The sequence below is a fragment of the Perca flavescens genome, chromosome 7 (assembly GCF_004354835.1).
Source record: "Perca flavescens isolate YP-PL-M2 chromosome 7, PFLA_1.0, whole genome shotgun sequence".
In the NCBI taxonomy this organism is placed as follows: domain Eukaryota; kingdom Metazoa; phylum Chordata; class Actinopteri; order Perciformes; family Percidae; genus Perca; species Perca flavescens.
Window position 1 is genome coordinate 35,945,489 of NC_041337.1, and position 19,464 is coordinate 35,964,952.

General features: G+C 47.3%; 1 protein-coding gene across 3 annotated transcripts in view; it reads right to left on the minus strand.

Moving 5' to 3' along the window:
* The window catches only part of LOC114558214 (uncharacterized), a 15,863-nt gene extending 146 nt beyond the window's left edge, over nt 1-15,717 (minus strand). Inside the window, exons 1-10 of one of the 3 annotated variants that reach the window (XM_028582030.1) lie at nt 15,402-15,717; nt 13,582-13,755; nt 11,914-12,071; nt 8,345-8,543; nt 4,638-4,734; nt 3,999-4,170; nt 3,653-3,696; nt 2,531-2,687; nt 1,016-1,263; nt 1-10 (exon numbers count right to left, since the gene is read on the minus strand). The exon at nt 1-10 is cut by the window's left edge and continues 146 nt beyond it. In XM_028582030.1, the coding sequence (XP_028437831.1) occupies nt 1-10; nt 1,016-1,263; nt 2,531-2,687; nt 3,653-3,696; nt 3,999-4,170; nt 4,638-4,734; nt 8,345-8,543; nt 11,914-12,071; nt 13,582-13,755; nt 15,402-15,673 (1,531 nt within the window). In that variant the 5' untranslated portion in view covers nt 15,674-15,717. Of the gene's footprint in view, nt 11-955; nt 1,264-2,530; nt 2,688-3,652; nt 3,697-3,998; nt 4,171-4,637; nt 4,735-8,344; nt 8,544-11,913; nt 12,072-13,581; nt 13,756-15,401 lie in introns of all 3 variants that reach the window. The other 2 variants (XM_028582032.1, XM_028582031.1) reach the window with 2 other exon arrangements.
* Nucleotides 15,718-19,464: the final 3,747 nt, after the last annotated feature.

Genomic DNA, 19,464 nt, shown 5'->3' on the forward strand with positions numbered 1-19,464 from the left:
TGTATCGAGGCTGACCAATCAGCAGCAAGGAGAGGAAGAGGAGGATGAAGATGAAGATATGAGAAGAGAGAAGAGCAGAGGTCAGAGTCAGGACCCACCACATCTGAGGGGTTTCCCCCCTAAAAGTATCATTAAATCCACGCTGTGTATTGTGTATTATATACAGTATATATATATATATATATATACACACACACACACCAGACTCCTTTGACAAAAGCAGTCATTTTAGGTCACAGAACAATGGGCCTCGCTGCTCTAAAACTAAACTTAGGCCTCCTGCACGCTGCCTGCGTGGTGTTTTCTACGTCTTTCCCTCCAGAAAGGTGTCTGACGCGGCTCTGCTGCTGCTGCTAGCCTTGTCTGGACACATGGAGGTTTCCCATAAACATAAATATATATATATACTGATCCGATTAGAGCAAAGACACCAGGTCGGCAGTATTGACGGCAAAAAAGGCTCCAGAATATTTCCTTCTGGATTGACAGGTGCAATATTAGAAAATCGATATATCTGCATTTATATCGAAACCTCGAGACTTTCAAACATCAACATGTCATTAATCGTGAGCTCAGAATTATAAGGTTATCTCCACTTTTGGTCGACATTGAGTTTTTGACATAATCTGATCCATTAGGTGTTTATTAATGCCTGTGTGGTGTTATTTTTGTAAAAAAAAATATTTTGTTAGTTAGTTATTAATAAAATGATATACTACATAACATTTTTGCCAGCTGGGATGTAAAAACTTTGATGCTCAATATCTCAGAACTACCCTAAACGGGGATAGAACCTTATAATTCTAAGCTCACATTTATGAATATGTATTTGTGTCTAAATGACATATAAACATCTTTTCATATTCTATTTTGCCGGGAAACGCTTCCAACACGCTTGCGTGTTGCGTGAAAAACAGGCCTTGGTTATATTTCTAGTTTTAGTGCACGCTCTAACCTGTTACCACGGGAGACCGAGCCCAGACTCTCAGATAATCTGGGATCAGATCAGATGTACCTGATGATCCTCCACCAGGATGCTGTAGACCACAGGGGCGGAGGACGAGGAGCGGCGAGGACGCCTGACTGAGGCATTCTGGGTAGCGGGACTCCGCGCTGAGGCATTGTGGGTAGCGGGACTCCGCGCTGAGGCATTGTGGGTAGCGGGACTCCGCGCTGAGGCACTGTGGGTGTCGTATGGCTGCAGGGCGATGTCAGCTGCCGAGCTGTTCACCGTACTGCTAAGAATACGGTCGGTACTCCAACCTGCAGTACAAATACACACTCAAACTGTTAACAGGAACAGAGAGGAGAGACAGCATTGGGACTAGAAGGGGTCCAGCTAAGGGTAACTACAGCCTGGACCCCTATGTTCCTACAGTACAGGCCAAAAGTTTGGACACACCTTCTCATTCAATGTGTTTCCTTTTTATTTTCATGACTATTTACATTGTAGATTCTCACTGAAGGCATCAAAACTATGAATGAACACATATGGAATTATGTACTTAACAAAAAAGTGTGAAATAACTGAAAACATGTCTTATATTTTAGATTCTTCAAAGTAGCCACCCTTTGCTTTTTTTATTAATAAGGGAAATAATTCCACTAATTAACCCTGACAAAGCACACCTGTGAAGGTAAAACCATTTCAGGTGACTACCTCATGAAGCTCATTGAGAGAACACCAAGGGTTTGCAGAGTTATCAAAAAAAGCAAAGGGTGACTACTTTGAAGAATCTAAAATATAAGACATGTTTTCAGTTATTTCACACTTTTTTGTTAAGTACATAATTCCATATGTGTTCATTCATAGCGTTGATGCCTTCAGTGAGAATCTACAATGTAAATAGTCATGAAAATAAAGTAAATGCATTGAATGAGAAGGTGTGTCCAAACTGTATGTGTTCTTGTGTCAAAGTGACTGATGGGAACAACAATCTTTGACATTGGTCCAGTATTACGAGTATTACTGCTCTCTGATGCTCTGAAACAGATGTTACAGGCAACAGAAGCATCGCTGCATGTGATGCTAGTTACCACTACACTTAGTAGCAGGTAACGTTAGCCTAGCGTTAGCTAGCAGCTGGTTAAACACGGTTAAAATGCTGAGAGCTAAACGGTTTAAAGTGTGACTGTCGGAAAAACAACACAGACTGTGCGTTCACTTGAAACTGGTCACCTACAGCCTCGCGATGCATTCAAAGTTATTGTTAAATACCCTTTCCCCATCTGGTGGTTGTTTTTGTCATTTAAAAGCAATTTACTGGTAAAATAAGTTATTGTTAATTATTACCATATGTCCGTAGCGATAAACAAGCCCTTCTTTAATATAGCCGACTGTTGTTTTGTGCTGTTCTTTTATTGGTTCAGGCACCGGTATCGGAAACAAACTAACCGATACCCAACCCTATACGTAGCTCTGGTGATGTATTTGTCCGTGTATATTGCCATGTGAATGAAACAGACTGAAAACAAATCTCCCTCATGGGACCATAAATATCTAACCGTCAACAGAGAGACAGGTACCGACCGATGTGAGAGAGGTGAGACCGGTCTGGTTGGTCTGTGGTCGGACACACCAACGTGCTGCACTCCTCCTCTTCCTCTTCCTCCTCCTCCTCTTCTTCTCTTTTTATCTCCTCTCGCCTCCGCAGCGCCTCCTCTCTTCTTCTACTCTCGGACCTCCTCTGGAAGAGATGTGACAGGAAGTAACCTTCCCCTCTGTGACATCACTGGTTCTCTTCCATAGAGAAATACACGCAGAACTCGAAAAAAACCCCGCTATAAACCAGTGTGAAAAAAAGGCGACAAAACTCAGAAAGAACCAACAAAAACTTTGGAAAAAAAAAAAAAACGTCAAAAGTTGTCCCGAAAAAAGAAACAAAAACATTGAAAATGAGACCAAAAAACATTGAAAAAGAAGACAAAAAAAAACATTGAAAAATGAGACAAAAAAAACATTGAAAAAGGAGACCAAAAAACATTGAAAAAGGAGACAAAAAAACATTGAAAAGGAGACCAAAAAAAACATTGAAAACGGAGACGAAAAACATTGAAAATGAGAAAAAAGCATTGAAAGCGAGACCAAAAAACATTGAAAACGAGACAAAAAAACATTGAAAACGGGACAAAAAAACATTGAAAAAGGAGACAAAAAAACATTGAAAACGAGACAAAAAAACATTGAAAAGGAGACCAAAAAAAACATTGAAAGCGAGACCAAAAAACATTGCAAATGAGACAAAAAAAACAAAGAACGAACTATTAAAATAATGCTTATGAATTTACGTAGCGTCTCTGCCGTTGCCATCTCGGGGCGGACATTGTACAGATGAAGAAGGTGTTTAACATTAATTTACTGTTACAAAAGTGTTGAATTCATTATCACAAGAGGTAAGTTAGTTTAAAAATAGTTATGTTAATTTGTAAGTTAATATGTACAGTTGTTAGGTGGGTTCCTTTTACAGGCCTCATAGCCTTTTTTAGGCCACCTGTGCATTTTATTAAAAAGGTTTTGTATTTAAGAAAGCAAGAAAGAAATAACTTAATTATGGATAAATCTCCTGCCTCCACAAACACACATGCATTAGTCTACGTTCATAGATCTACGTCTTTCACCTCTCGGACATCACATGTTCAAATCTGCTCTCACCTTCAGAGCCAGCTGATTCTTCTGCTGTTGCTCCCCCAAAGACTCTGCAGACAGACAGACAGTTAGACAGACAGACACAGAGTTAGACAGACTGACGGAGAGTTACAGTCAGTCAGAGTTAGACAGACAGACAGTCAGACAGACAGTCAGACAGACAGAGTCAGACAGAAAGTTAGAGAGACAGAGAGAGTTACACAGGCCTGGAATCAGACAGTCAGTCAGACAAAGAGTTAGACAGAGAGAGTTACACAGACAGACAGACAGTCAGACAGACAGTCAGAGAGTTATACAGACAGACAGACAGACAGACAGCCCGAGTGTGTCTCTCTCTCTCTCCAGGACTGACCTGCGTGCTGCAGCGCCTCCTGCAGACTCCTCTGGGTCTCCCTGAGCTGCTGCAGCAGCTGCAGACTCTGCTGCAGCGGGTCTCTGTAACGAACACACACACACAGCAGGACACACACCCCAACACACAGCATGAAGCGCCTCAACACACTCACATACACACTGACCAGCTCCTGCACACACACACACACACACACACACACACACACACACACACAGGGGTTATAACGACAACACACAGCATGAAGCGCCGCAACACACTCACATACACACTGACAAGCTCCTGCAAACGCGCACACACACACACACACACACACACACACACACACACACACACACACACACACACACACACACACACACACAGGACACACACCCCAACACACAGCATGAAGCGGCGCAACACACTGATGAGCTCCCAGACAGACAGACAGACAGACAGACAGACAGACAGACAGACAGACAGACAGACAGACAGACACACACGCACAGGGGTTATAACGACAACACACAGCATGAAGTGCAGCAACACACTCACATACACACTGATCAGCTCCACACACACACACACACACACACACACACACACACACACACACACGGGTTCTAACGACGAGGCACTCAGCTCTAACGTACTGACCATGTGTTTGTGCTCAGGATGATCAGAGTTCATCACAAACTGGTAGATCTTCCTCTCCAGGTAGAAGTTCAAACACACCAGAGTCAGCAACGCCAACCTACACACACACACACACACACACACACACACACACACACACACACACACACACACACACACACACACAGACACACAGACAAACACACACACAGAGACAAAGACACACACACACACACACACACAGACAAACACACACACACACACACACACTTAAGTACATAACTGAATAGTGAAGAACTCTAGAAGGAGTTACCTGGCTCTAGAGGAGCGCTGGGTGGAGGTGAGGAGTTACCTGGCCTAGGCTCTGGAGAGGAGGAGTTACCTGGCTCTAGAGGGGTGGAGGTGGAGGTGAGGAGGAGTTACCTGGCTTCTAGAGGAGCGCTGGGTGGAGGTGAGGAGGAGTTACCTGGCTTTAGAGGAGCGCTGGGTGGAGGTGAGGAGGAGTCACCTGGCTCAGAGGAGCGCTGGGTGGAGGTGAGGAGGAGTTCAGGGGCTCCAGAGGAGCGCTGGGTGGAGGTGAGGAGGAGTTCAGGGGGCTCTAGAGGAGCGCTGGGTGGAGGTGAGGAGGAGTTACCTGGCTCTAGAGGAGCGCTGGGTGGAGGTGAGGAGGAGTTACCTGGCTCTAGAGGAGCGCTGGGTGGAGGGGAGGAGTTACCTGGCTCTAGAGGAGCGCTGGGTGGAGGGGGAGGAGTTACCTGGCTCTAGAGGAGCGCTGGGTGGAGGTGGGGAGGAGTTACCTGGCTCTAGAGGAGCGCTGGGTGGAGGTGAGGAGGAGTTACCTGGCTCTAGAGGAGCGCTGGGTGGAGGTGAGGAGGAGTTACCTGGCTCTAGAGAGCGCTGGGTGGAGGTGAGGAGGAGTTACCTGGCTCTAGAAGAGCGCTGGGTGGAGGTGAGGAGGAGTTACCTGGCTCTAGAGGAGCGCTGGGTGGAGGTGGGAGGAGTTACCTGGCTCTAGAGGAGCGCTGGGTGAGGGGAGGAGTTACCTGGCTCTAGAGGGCGCTGGGTGGAGGGGGAGGAGTTACCTGGCTCTAGAGGAGCGCTGGGTGGAGGTGAGGAGGAGTTACCTGGCTCTAGAGGAGCGCTGGGTGGAGGTGAGGAGGAGTTACCTGGCTCTAGAGGAGCGCTGGGTGGGGGGGAGGAGTTACCTGGCTCTAGAGGAGCGCTGGGTGGAGGTGAGGAGGAATTACCTGGCTCTAGAGGAACGCTGGGTGGAGGTGAGGAGGAGTCACCTGGCTCTAGAGGAGCGCTGGGTGGAGGTGAGGAGGAGTTACTTGGTTCTAGAGGAGCGCTGGGTGGAGGTGAGGAGGAGTTACCTGGCTCTAGAAGAGCGCTGGGTGGAGGTGAGGAGGAGTTACCTGGCTCTAGAGGAGCGCTGGGTGGAGGTGAGGAGAGTTACCTGGCTCTAGAGGAGCGTTGGGTGGAGGTGAGGAGGAGTTACCTGGCTCTAGAGGAGCGCTGGGTGGAGGGGGGAGGAGTTACCTGGCTCTAGAGGAGCGCTGGGTGGAGGGGGGAGGAGTTACCTGGCTCTAGAGGAGCGCTGGGTGGAGGTGAGGAGGAGTTACCTGGCTCTAGAGGAGCGCTGGGTGGAGGTGAGGAGGAGTTACCTGGCTCTAGAGGAGCGCTGGGTGGAGGTGAGGAGGAGTTACCTGGCTCTAGAGGGCGCTGGGTGGAGGTGAGGAGGAGTTACCTGGCTCTAGAGGAGCGCTGGGTGGAGGGGGGGAGGAGTTACCTGGCTCTAGAGGAGCGCTGGGTGGAGGTGAGGAGGAGTTACCTGGCTCTAGAGGAGCGCTGGGTGGAGGTGAGGAGGAGTTACCTGGCTCTAGAGGAGCGCTGGGTGGAGGTGGGGAGGAGTTACCTGGCTCTAGAGGAGCGCTGGGTGGAGGTGAGGAGGAGTTACCTGGCTCTAGAGGAGCGGTGGGTGGAGGTGAGGAGGAGTTACCTGGCTCTAGAGGAGCGCTGGGTGAGGGGGGAGGAGTTACCTGGGCTCTAGAGGAGCGCTGGGTGGAGGTGAGGAGGAGTTACCTGGCTCTAGAGGAGCGCTGGGTGGAGGTGAGGAAGAGTTACCTGGCTCTAGAGGAGCGCTGGGTGGAGGTGAGGAGGAGTTACTTAGGTCTAGAGGAGCGCTGGGTGGAGGAGAGGAGGAGTTACCTGGCTCTAGAGGAGCTGGGTGGAGGTGAGAGGAGGAGTTACCTGGCTCTAGAGGAGCGCTGGGTGGAGGTGAGGAGGAGTTACCTGGCTCTAGAGGAGCGCTGGGTGGAGGTGAGGAGGAGTTACCTGGCTCTAGAGGAGCGCTGGGTGGAGGTGAGGAGGAGTTACCTGGCTCTAGAGGAGCGCTGGGTGGAGGTGAGGAGGAGTTACCTGGCTCTAGAGGAGCGCTGGGTGGAGTGGGAGGAGTTACCTGGCTCTAGAGGAGTGCTGGGTGGAGGGGGGAGGAGTTACCTGGCTCTAGAGGAGCGCTGGGTGGAGGTGAGGAGGAGTTACCTGGCTCTAGAGGAGCGCTGGGTGAGGGGGGAGGAGTTACCTGGCTCTAGAGGAGCGCTGGGTGGGGGGGGAGGAGTTACCTGGCTCTAGAGGAACGCTGGGTGGAGGTGAGGAGGAGTTACCTGGCTCTAGAGGAGCGCTGGGTGAGGGGTGAGGAGTTACCTGGCTCTAGAGGAGCGCTGGGTGGAGGTGAGGAGGAGTTACTTAGCTCTAGAGGAGCGCTGGGTGGAGGTGAGGAGGAGTTACCTGGCTCTAGAAGAGCGCTGGGTGGAGGGGGAGGAGTTACCTGGCTCTAGAGGAGTGCTGGGTGGAGGGGGGAGGAGTTACCTGGCTCTAGAGCAGCGCTGGGTGGAGGTGAGGAGGAGTTACCTGGCTCTAGAGGAGCGCTGGGTGAGGGGGGAGGAGTTACCTGGCTCTAGAAGAGCGCTGGGTGGAGGTGAGGAGGAGTTACCTGACTCTAGAGGAGCGCTGGGTGGAGGTGAGGAGGAGTTACCTGGCTCTAGAGGAGCGCTGGGTGGAGGTGAGGAGGAGTTACCTGGCTCTAGAGGAGCGCTGGGTGGAGGTGAGGAGAGTTACCTGGCTCTAGAGGAGCGCTGGGTGGAGGTGAGGAGGAGTTACCTGGCTCTAGAGGAGCCCTGGGTGAGGGGGGAGGAGTTACCTGGCTCTAGAGGAGCGCTGGGTGGAGGGGGAGGAGTTACCTGGCTCTAGAGGAGCGCTGGGTGGAGGTGAGGAGGAGTTACCTGGCTCTAGAGGAGCGCTGGGTGGAGGTGAGGAGGAGTTACCTGGCTCTAGAGGAGCGCTGGGTGGAGGTGAGGAGGAGTTACCTGGCTCTAGAGGAGCGCTGGGTGGAGTGGGAGGAGTTACCTGGCTTTAGAGGAGCGCTGGGTGAGGGGGGAGGAGTTACCTGGCTCTAGAGGAGCACTGGCTGGAGGGGGGAGGAGTTACCTGGCTCTAGAGGAGCGCTGGGTGAGGGGGGAGGAGTTACCTGGCTCTAGAGGAGCGCTGGGTGGAGGTGAGGAGGAGTTACCTGGCTCTAGAGGAGCGCTGGGTGGAGCGGGAGGAGTTACCTGGCTTTAGAGGAGCGCTGGGTGAGGGGGGGGAGGAGTTACCTGGCTCTAGAGGAGCACTGGCTGGAGGGGGGGAGGTTACCTGGCTCTAGAGGAGCGCTGGGTGAGGGGAGGAGTTACCTGGCTCTAGAGGAGCGCTGGGTGGAGGTGAGGAGGAAGGAGGTGCAGAGCGCAGCAGCGTTGTAGCAGCAGGAGCTCAGACTGTGGGCCTCCATCAGCAGGAAGCTCTGCAGGAAGGAAACTCTGTTAAAGAGTTCAGACAGCGCCACCTGCTGGCTCCTGGAGGCACTGCTGAGGTCAGAGAACACAGAACGCAGACCTGACACACAGACAGACAGACAGACAGACAGACAGACAGACACACAGACAGACAGACAGACAGGAGAGAGACAGACAGACGGACAGAGACCCAGACAGACAGACAGACAGACAGACAGACAGACAGACACAGACAGACAGACAGGAGAGATACAGACAGACAGACAGAGACCCAGACAGACAGACAGACAGACAGACAGACACAGACAGGAGAGAGAGAGACAGACAGACAGAGAGACAGGAGAGAGAAAGACAGACAAACAGACACACAGACAGGAGAGAGAGAGAGACAGACAGACAGAGAGACAGGAGAGAGACAGACAGACACACAGACACACAGACAGGAGAGAGACAGACAGACAGACACACAGACAGAAAGACAGACAGACAGACAGACACACACACAGACAGACAGACAGACAGACAGACAGACAGGAGAGAGACAGACAGACACATAGACAGAAAGACAGACACACAGACAGACAGGCAGGAGAGAGACAGACAGACACAAGGACAGACAGACAGGAGAGACAGACAGACACAGACAGGAGAGAGACAGACAGACACACAGACAGACAGACAGACAGGAGAGAGACACACAGACAGACAGACAGGAGAGAGACAGACAGACACACATACACACAGACAGACAGGAGAGAGACAGACAGACACACAGACAGACAGATAGACACACAGACAGACAGACAGGAGAGAGACACACACACAGGTGGAGAGACAGACAGACAGGAGAGAGACAGACAGACACAAAGACACACAGACAGACAGACAGACAGACAGGAGAGACACACACACACAGGTGGAGAGACAGACAGACAGGAGAGAGACAGACAGACAGACAGACAGACAGGAGAGAGACAGACAGAGAGACAGCCAGACACACAGACAGACAGGAGAGAGACAGACAGACAGACAGACAGACAGACAGACAGACAGACAGGAGAGAGACAGACAGACAGACAGACAGGAGAGAGACAGACAGATACACAGACAGACACAGACAGACAGACAGACAGACAGACAGGAGAGAGACATACAAACACATACAGACAGACAGACAGGAGAAAGACATACAAACACAGACACACACACAGACAGACAGACACATACACAGACACACAGACAGGAGAGAGACAGACCGGAGAGAGACCGACAGACACACAGAGACAGACAGACACACAGACAGACAGACACACAGACAGACAGGAGAGAGACAGACAGACACACAGACAGATAGACAGACAGGAGAGAGAGAGACAGACACACAGACAGACAGGAGAGAGACAGACAGACACAAAGACACACAGACACACATACAGACAGACAGACAGGAGAGAGACAGACAGACACACAGACAGACAGACAGACAGACAGGAGAGAGACAGACAGACACAAAGACACACAGACAGACAGGAGAGAGACAGACCGACACACAGACAGACAGACAGGAGAGAGACAGACAGGAGAGAGACACACACACACAGGTGGAGAGACAGACAGACAGGTGGGGAGAGACAGACAGACAGACAGACAGGAGAGAGACAGACAGACACACAGGGACAGAGACAGACAGACAGACACACAGACAGACAAGTTAACGTTAATCAAAACCTAATTTTCATGTATCAAACTGTGAAATATATTAGTGTAATATGTCAATAACTGGGTGAATAGAATCCTAAATATTACTAAAAATGTTACAAAGATCCATCTTTTCTCCGACTCGTAGTATCGTGTGACAAAAAGAACCCAACAACCCCGCGGGTTATTCGTTTTTCGAGCTACTAGTCGCGATTACAAGACAAAAAGAACGCACAATAAACGCAACATTTTTCAACTTTCTGCTAAGATATATAATGGGACTTTTTTGCAACGAAAATGCGGAGATTATGAAATCATGCAAGCCACGCATATTTTATGCGGAAATCGACAATTTATGCGCCGAAAGTGAGACGTATTTGAAAAAGGCTGATTATGCGTTGAATTATTTGATCGCATAATCTGGAGCGAACTGGTTGTGAATATAAATGTTATGGATGGATGTAATATTGTTATGACATAATGACCCCAGGAAGAGTAGCTCCATCATCAGTAAATAAAGGGAGTTAAAGCTGCGTTGGGCGATTGTGGCCACTAGAGTTTTTTTTTTTTAACCCTTCAGGAAAGTTTCTACATGTATATGTTTCCATCCACACGTTTTTATCCGAATTAAGTGATATCGAATGAAAAGTGCCGTCATGGAAACAGTAAAATTCGATTGAATTTCATGAATATCGACTCAAAAGGAAATATGTTCGGTCTCATCGGATTTTCTCTTGATCGATATATATATATACGGCTTATGCGATAAACGCTGATGGAAACGTTATTTGCCGAATAAATTAATGAGTTGCGATTAAGTTTTAGGTCATTTTATGGTTGCAACCCGCCATAAAACAAAGAAGAAGAAGAAGTTGTAGTCCATTTCCGCCCAGTATTTCCGCTCCGTTTGCACACACGGCGGGTGTCAACAAAGACATGATGTAAGTGGACGAGCGAAGAGACGAGAGACTTCTTGAATTTAATTTACGAGCAAAATATAACGGCTATTTTAGATAGCAAAAATCTAAGAAATGCCATAATCTACCAACAAAAGTTAGGACAAGCCGTGGGACGTCCCGCAGAGTGAATGGAAGGAGCTCTAACAGAGATACATGTCTCAAAAATAAGAGAGTTGTCTCTCAGCGGTGCCGGAGGGAAAATAAAAGACAAGTTCCACCTTTCTGATGAGCTGGATCAGATCCTCGGCCAAAGGCCCATCGCAGCTTCTGATATTAACAACTACTACTTTTGTCTAGCAAAATGTTTGGGTGAATGTTGTGCGATTCAGTGCGAAAATGAACGGAAACACCTTAAAATGTGTCAAATCAATTCGATATACCAATTTAATCGCACAGCAGCACGTGACGTCATCACGCAACAGGTTTTTATTCGCTTTAAAGCCGTCGGATGGAAACACACTTTCACGATCAGCTTTATGCGCAGGAGTTTTTTTTTTACCGAACTTCAGATAATTCGATTGACAAGTGGATGGAAAATTAGCTACTGTGTTGGGTCTTAAGTAGAGATGGTCCGATACCATTTTTTGCTTCCCGATACCGATTCCGATACCTGAACTTGTGTATCGCCCGATACCGAGTACCGATCCGATACCAGTGTGTCATATATTTTATTATGTTTTAACAGCTGTATACTACTATCCCTGTATTGATGTGATATTATTTCTATCTTTGTGAAACATGAACAAACACATGGAATGGAAAATTAGCTACTGTGTTGGGTCTTAAGGTTGTATGCGTGTGGGTTTTGTTTACCCTGGGTAGAGTCTCTCAGGGTGACTCTCAGCTCCTCTCCGTTGTTCAGGATCTCCTGCTGCGCCTGTAACGCAGCGGCCTGAGCATCCATCAGATCCTCGGCCATCTGCCTGGAGGACAGCAGCTGCTCAGCTACACCTGCAGAGCTCTCAGTCAACCTGACACACACACACACACACACACACACACACACACACACACACACACACACACACACACACACACACACACACACACCTGTACATGGTGTTCTCTACAGCCTGTGGTTGTTACCTGTGTGTGTGTGGTTGTTACCTGTGTGTGTGTGTGTGTGGTTGTTACCTGTGTGTGTGTTACCTGTACATGGTGTTCTCTACAGCCTGTGGTTGTTACCTGTGTGTGTGGTTGTTACCTGTGTGTGTGTTACCTGTACATGGTGTTCTCTACAGCCTGTGGTTGTTACCTGTGTGTGTGGTTGTTACCTGTGTGTGTGTGTGGTTGTTACCTGTACATGGTGTTCTCTACAGCCTGTGGTTGTTACGTGTGTGTGTGTGTGTGTGTGTGTGTGTGTGTGGTTGTTACCTGTGTGTGTGTGTTACCTGTACATGGTGTTCTCTACAGCCTGTGGTTGTTACCTGTGTGTGTGTGGTTGTTACCTGTGTGTGTGTGGTTGTTACCTGTGTGTGTGTTACCTGTACATGGTGTTCTCTACAGCCTGTGGTTGTTACCTGTGTGTGTGTGTGTGTGTGTGTGTGTGTGTGTGTGGTTGTTACCTGTGTGTCTGTGTGTTACCTGTACATGGTGTTCTCTACAGCCTGTGGTTGTTACCTGTGTGTGTGTGGTTGTTACCTATGTGTGTGTGGTTGTTACCTGTGTGTGTGTGTGGTTGTTACCTGTACATGGTGTTCTCTACAGCCTGTGGTTGTTACGTGTGTGTGTGTGTGTGTGTGTGTGTGTGTGTGTGTGGTTGTTACCTGTGTGTGTGTTACCTGTACATGGTGTTCTCTACAGCCTGTGGTTGTTACCTGTGTGTGTGTGTGTGTGTGTGTGTGTGTGTGTGTGGTTGTTACCTGTGTGTCTGTGTGTTACCTGTACATGGTGTTCTCTACAGCCTGTGGTTGTTGTGTGTGTGTGTGTGGTTGTTACCTGTGTGTGTGTGGTTGTTACCTGGTGTGTGTGTGTTACCTGTACATGGTGTTCTCTACAGCCTGTGGTTGTTACCTGTGTGTGTGTGGTTGTTACCTATGTGTGTGTGGTTGTTACCTGTGTGTGTGTGTGGTTGTTACCTGTACATGGTGTTCTCTACAGCCTGTGGTTGTTACCTGTGTGTGTGTGTGTGTGTGTGTGTGTGTGTGTGTGTGTGTGTGTGTGTGTGTTGTGTGTGTGTGTGTGGTTGTTACCTGTGTGTGTGTGTTACCTGTACATGGTGTTCTCTAGAGCCTGTGGTTGTTACCTGTGTGTGTGTGGTTGTTACCTGTGTGTGTGTGGTTGTTACCTGTGTGTGTGTGTTACCTGTACATGGTGTTCTCTACAGCCTGTGGTTGTTACCTGTGTGTGTGTGGTTGTTACCTGTGTGTGTTATCTGTAAATGGTGTTCTCTACGGCCTGTGGTTGTTACCTGTGTGTGTGTGGCTGTGTGTGTGTGGTTGTTACCTGTGTGTGTGTGGTTGTTACCTGTGTGTGTGTTACCTGTACATGGTGTTCTCCGCGCGGCTCTGCCAGGCTTCAGACTGCAGGAAGTGACAGATGGAGTGAGTGTGGGTGAAGAACTCGGTGTAGGTGTTAAAGGCCACAGCATCCATTCCACCTGTACACCTGCTGACCTCTGACCCCTCGGGGCAAGGTGGGAAATCCCTGCCTGAGCTGACAGAGGGAGAGATTTTCTAAACAAAAATTCTCTAATAAAGAATTCTTTCATTTATACTTTGTTTATAAAAAAAATAATTTAAATGAACTGCAGTAGGATATAAAGTAGCAGGCAACAGAAATACTAAAGTACAAATATTTAATATTTTGTCCTTGTGACAGCGCCGGATGTAAACTGTCAGTTAGCTACAAACTAGTCTCACATTGCCAGATTTTCCTCCACAGCGCTGCGGAGGAAGGTCTGGCTAGTCCACACAGCATTCCTGGATGGGAGAAAACGTGCTCTGGTTTATTGGCATTTCTTTAAACCAATCGCAATCCCCTTGGGAGGAGCCAAGAGCCGGACGGAGCCACAGTGCCGCTGCAAAATAGCCGAAATGGGCCTCTGTGTTGGTCAGACGGTATGAATGAGATGCATACTACCATATCAGCGGAGCAATACCATGCACAGGAGACTACATTACAACTCCCCAAATCTCAGAGAACACAGATGGGAGGAGTTATATTTTGAATGTGCACAAAGTTGTAAATCTTGTTGAAACACATCTGAGCTAACTGAAGTCCAGGAGTTTATAAATTAATTAAAATGAATTAATGTATGATTCACATAAATAAGTGCCACATGCACATTTAAAGAGATTTAATTCCCCAACCAAAGACGCAAAAGAGGAGGAAAGAGTAAATTAGGCCTACACGTGTGTTGACTCAGCAGCGATAACGTTAAATTAGAAAAAGATGATCTACAAGAGAATAGGTGAAAGGAATACAGAATGCCTCAGGGCATTATTGTTCTATATTTTCAATTGTTTTCAGCATAAATTGATGTAGAAAAGGGTAGAAACAGGTACGTAAAAATTCAGCGTTTAATGCTCAAAATGATATGCAGCTGTGACTGGTCCAGATATTTGTGCCAGCTCACCAGGGGGGGGGCAGATACTAGGAAACTTTGGGCCACTATATGCATCTCTAAATGCTTGCAGACGTTATTTAGCACCTAAATATAATAGACTTTCTTTTCCCAAAAAAAAATGACATACAGTAAGTGGGGCACAGAGGATGAGGGCCAAACATTACTGGGCCTTGGCACAAAAACAGTTTGAGAAAGGCTGTGATATGACACATGCACAGAATGAGCCATGCTGTGTCTTTGGTCTTGCTGTTGGTAATTTTTCAGTGTATTTTCTGCTGCACCTTGTGGTGGGGAGAGGCCTTGATTGAAGAATTAATTTCCCTCACTGCCTAATCTAATGAGGTTTAGTCTTTGGCCACCAGTTCCCCCTGGTGTCCAAAAAAGTGGTAATTTCTATTTATTTAGTTTTTGAAGGATTAGAATGTATGTAAATCAGTGGTTGTCGACTACCATTTGAAGTCACTGTTCCATTATTAATTTGATATATATATATATATATATATATATATATATATATATATATATATATATATATATATATATATATATTATTATTAGTATGTATTTTTTGCTTTACGGTAATGATGCTGAATGAGCCAAAAAAATTGCTTTGTACGAGGCAGAATTTTGGTTGGTCCCACCAAATCTCAATCCAAGGTTTTTTGAAAAGTTGGCAGATCTGCTATGTGTGTGTGAGTGTGTGTGTGTGTGTGTTTCCGTGTGCTTGATTTACCTGCTCAGGTGACAGTACGTGAAGCTGAGCGCGATCCGGCTCTGGCTCTCCGACGTCATATCCCTGCAGCGCGTGTCCAGGTGCTCCAGAGCTCGCGCCCAACATCCTCCGTACCCGGTGTGCGCGGCGAGGCTCCGCACGCGCTGCAGTTGCGCCATGCCGCGCGCAGCGTCCGGCCCTGAGCCGGCGGAACCGGCGGAGCAGAGACCGGGAGCCGCCAGGAGTCCTAGCAGCAGCAGCAGCCGTAGCACCGCGGACACCTGAGCCGCCATCTTTCTCTGGCTGTGTGTGTGTGTCCGTCTGTGTGCTCAGCCAATCAGAGAGCCAGATTTACACCCGGTCAGAGGTCACCGACAGGTCACGCGTCTTTGTTTATTTAAACTGCTTCAGTCATTCAACAATATGCACATAACCTTTGAAATGACGTCAAACAGCCAATCAAACCATTTATGATAGTGAAAAACTGTGTGGGATCATTTGTATATAGGCGTAGATTTCCGGGGGTGGGGGGAATGCATAGAATATATGTCCCCCCCCCCCACAATATTTAGAAGAAGTAGATTTGTCTCCCTTCAAAATAGATGAAAGACAACCCACTCCCCAAAAAGAGGTCAAAATAACCATTCAAGGGGCTCAAATAGGACTGGGCGATATGGAGAAAATCAGATATCACCATATTCTTGACCAAATACCTCGATATCGATATTGCGGCAATATTCTAGGATTGAGAATTGTGCTTTAACAAAATATCTTCACGCTTAGATTTTAGATACATAATCATCAGTAATGTGGACATAATGATCATATGTATTGTATAATAACTAAGTGGGTAAAGGTAAATAATAGAACAGCTAGAACAGTCTGGTAAGTTCAGAAAAGTACATCACTTACTGTAACGCAGCCTTTAAAACCAGAAGAAGACACTTATGTCATATCACGATATCCAAAATCTAAGACGATATCTAGTCTCATATCACGATATCAATGTAATATTGATATATTGCCCAGCTCTAATCTCAAAACATGTGTAGGCTATATCCTTCTTACCTGTAAATGTGTTTCCCAACGATTTTAGACGCATTAAATGAAGCTGAAAACAAGACCTGGGTCTACTTTGTGCTCCATCGGGAGGTTAAACACAAAGATAGATTCATGTAGAATTAAACTTTGGAGCTTCTGGCTTCAAAGGTCCCGGTGTGTAACGTGTTTAGTTGTTCATAATCTAAATCTGTGTTGCCCCGTTCACAAACTGAATATTTACCACCACCATCAATTTCAAGAATTCCTATTGGCTGGAAATTTAATATTTGCCTTTTACATGAACTGGGGTAGACGCTCCATGTTCATGCTCCATCTAGAGATACGTTAGCCGGTAAGGGACATACAGGACATACTGCTCCGCCTTTGTGTGTGTGTGTGTGTGTGTGTGTGTGTGTGTGTGTGTGTGTGTGTGTGTGTGTGTGTGTGTGTAAGGGACATACAGGACATACTGCTCCGCCTTTGTGTGTGTGTGTGTGTGTGTGTGTGTGTGTGTGTGTGTGTGTGTGTGTGTGTGTGTGTAAGGGACATACAGGACATACTGCTCCGCCTTTTGTGTGTGTGTGTGTGTGTGTGTGTGTGTGTGTGTGTGTGTGTGGGACACACAGGACATACTTCTCCACCTTTTGTGTGTGTGTGTGTGTGTGTGTGTGTGTGTGTGTGTGTGTGTGTAAGGGACATACAGGACATACTGCTCCACCTTTTGTGTGTGTGTGTGTGTAAGGGACATACAGGACATACTGCTCCACCTTTTGTGTGTGTGTGTGTGTGTGTGTGTGTGTGTGTGTGTGTGTGTGTGTGTGTGTGGGGGACATACAGGACATACTACTCTCCACGTTTTTGTGTGTGTGTGTGTGTGTGTGTGTGTGTGTGTGTGTGTGTGTGTGTGTGTAAGGGACATACAGGACATACTGCTCCACCTTTGTGTGTGTGTGTGTGTGTAAGGGACATACAGGACATACTGCTCCACCTTTGTGTGTGTGTGTGTGTGTGTGTAAGGGACATACAGGACATACTGCTCCACATTTGTGTGTGTGTGTGTGTGTGTGTGTGTGTGTGTGTGTGTGTGTGTGTGTGTGAGGGACATACAGGACATACTGCTCCACCTTTGTGTGTGTGTGTGTGTGTGTAAGGGACATACAGGACATACTGCTCCACCTTTGTGTGTGTGTGTGTGTGTGTGTGTGTGTGTGTGTGTGTAAGGGACACACAGGAAATACTGCTCCGCCTTTGTGTGTGTGTGTGTGTGTGTGTGTGTGTGTGTGTGTGTGTGTAAGGGACACACAGGACATACTTCTCCACCTTTGTGTGTGTGTGTGTGTGTGTGTGTGTGTGTGTGTGTGTGTGTGTGGGACATACAGGACATACTGCTCCACCTTTGTGTGTGTGTGTGTGTAAGGGACATACAGGACATACTGCTCCACCTTTGTGTGTGTGTGTGTGTGTGTGTGTGTGTGTGTGTGTGTGTGTGTGTGTGTGTAAGGGACATACAGGACATACTGCTCCACATTTGTGTGTGTGTGTGTGTGTGTGTGTGTGTGTGTGTGTGTGTGTGTGTGTGTAAGGGACATACAGGACATACTGCTCCACCTTTGTGTGTGTGTGTGTGTGTAAGGGACATACAGGACATACTGCTCCACCTTTTGTGTGTGTGTGTGTGTGTGTGTAAGGGACATACAGGACATACTGCTCCACATGTGTGTGTGTGTGTGTGTGTGTGTGTGTGTGTGTGTGTGTGTGTGTGTAAGGGACATACAGGACATACTGCTCCACCTTTTTGTGTGTGTGTGTGTGTGTGTAAGGGACATACAGGACATACTGCTCCACCTTTGTGTGTGTGTGTGTGTGTGTGTGTGTGTGTGTGTGTGTGTAAGGGACATACAGGACATACTGCTCCACCTTTGTGTGTGTGTGTGTGTGTGTGTGTGTGTGTGTGTGTGTAAGGGACATACAGGACATACTGCTCCACCTTTGTGTGTGTGTGTGTAAGGGACATACAGGACATACTGCTCCACCTTTGTGTGTGTGTGTGTGTGTGTGTGTGTGTGTGTGTGTGTGTGTGTGTGTGTGTGTGTGTGTAAGGGACATACAGGACATACTGCTCCACCTTTCCTGTTTTCTCTGTCACATGATCAACTCACAGATGCTGCTAACGGGTATCGTAGCTTCCCGGCACCGGTGGCAAGTTTGACTAGTCTACGTGATACGAATGTATACGCAGTATACCCACTAAGAAATCTCTGGGATTTCCATATACCCACTTAAAAATGCCCAATGACACGTAACGGCATACTTTCCATTATATTTTGGATATATTTTTAATTGTCATCTGTGGTTATCTTCTTCGCATAGGCTAAATAAAGGGATTTCCACTGTAAATTGGTGCATAAACGTGTATTGGAATACAGGAAATGAAGTCTTTGATGCTAAAAATAAATAACCTTGGGGGAGGACACCCAGACCCCCCCCCTCCCCACACAGGTAGATTCTGGCCCATATACAGTAAAGTATACCCACTAGCTAGGGGGAACGAGGGAGGGAATATCATTGCAGTATTGAATAATTGGAGCCTAGACGCAATTTTGTAATTGTGTAATTTTCTGATCCTCTGAAAAAAAAACAGAAAATTGGTAAAAACAGTTTAAAGATCCAATTTTTTAATTTATCAAGGTGGGACAAAAATGAAAAATTTGATATTGGAACCCATTTTTCAGTTTTTCCAAATGTCCGTTTGTGCCTAGAAAATTGAACTGATAAGTGTTACACTGACCAACAACATATTCAAAATCCAAATTTCAGGAACAGGAGTCTTCTTCTTCTTCTTCTCCGCCCAGAAAAAAGAAAAAGGAGATTGAAAAGAGCGAGAGACCGGCTTTTTGAAGCGTGAAGGCTACCGTAGCTGTAATACCTACTTTGAACTGCGTGGCGCGAGTTGATTGTTGATATATGATCTCAACGCTAGACGGGAGAAATTCCCACACACTGGACCTTTAACGAGGTCTCTAACCGATTTAATTGTTGAGAT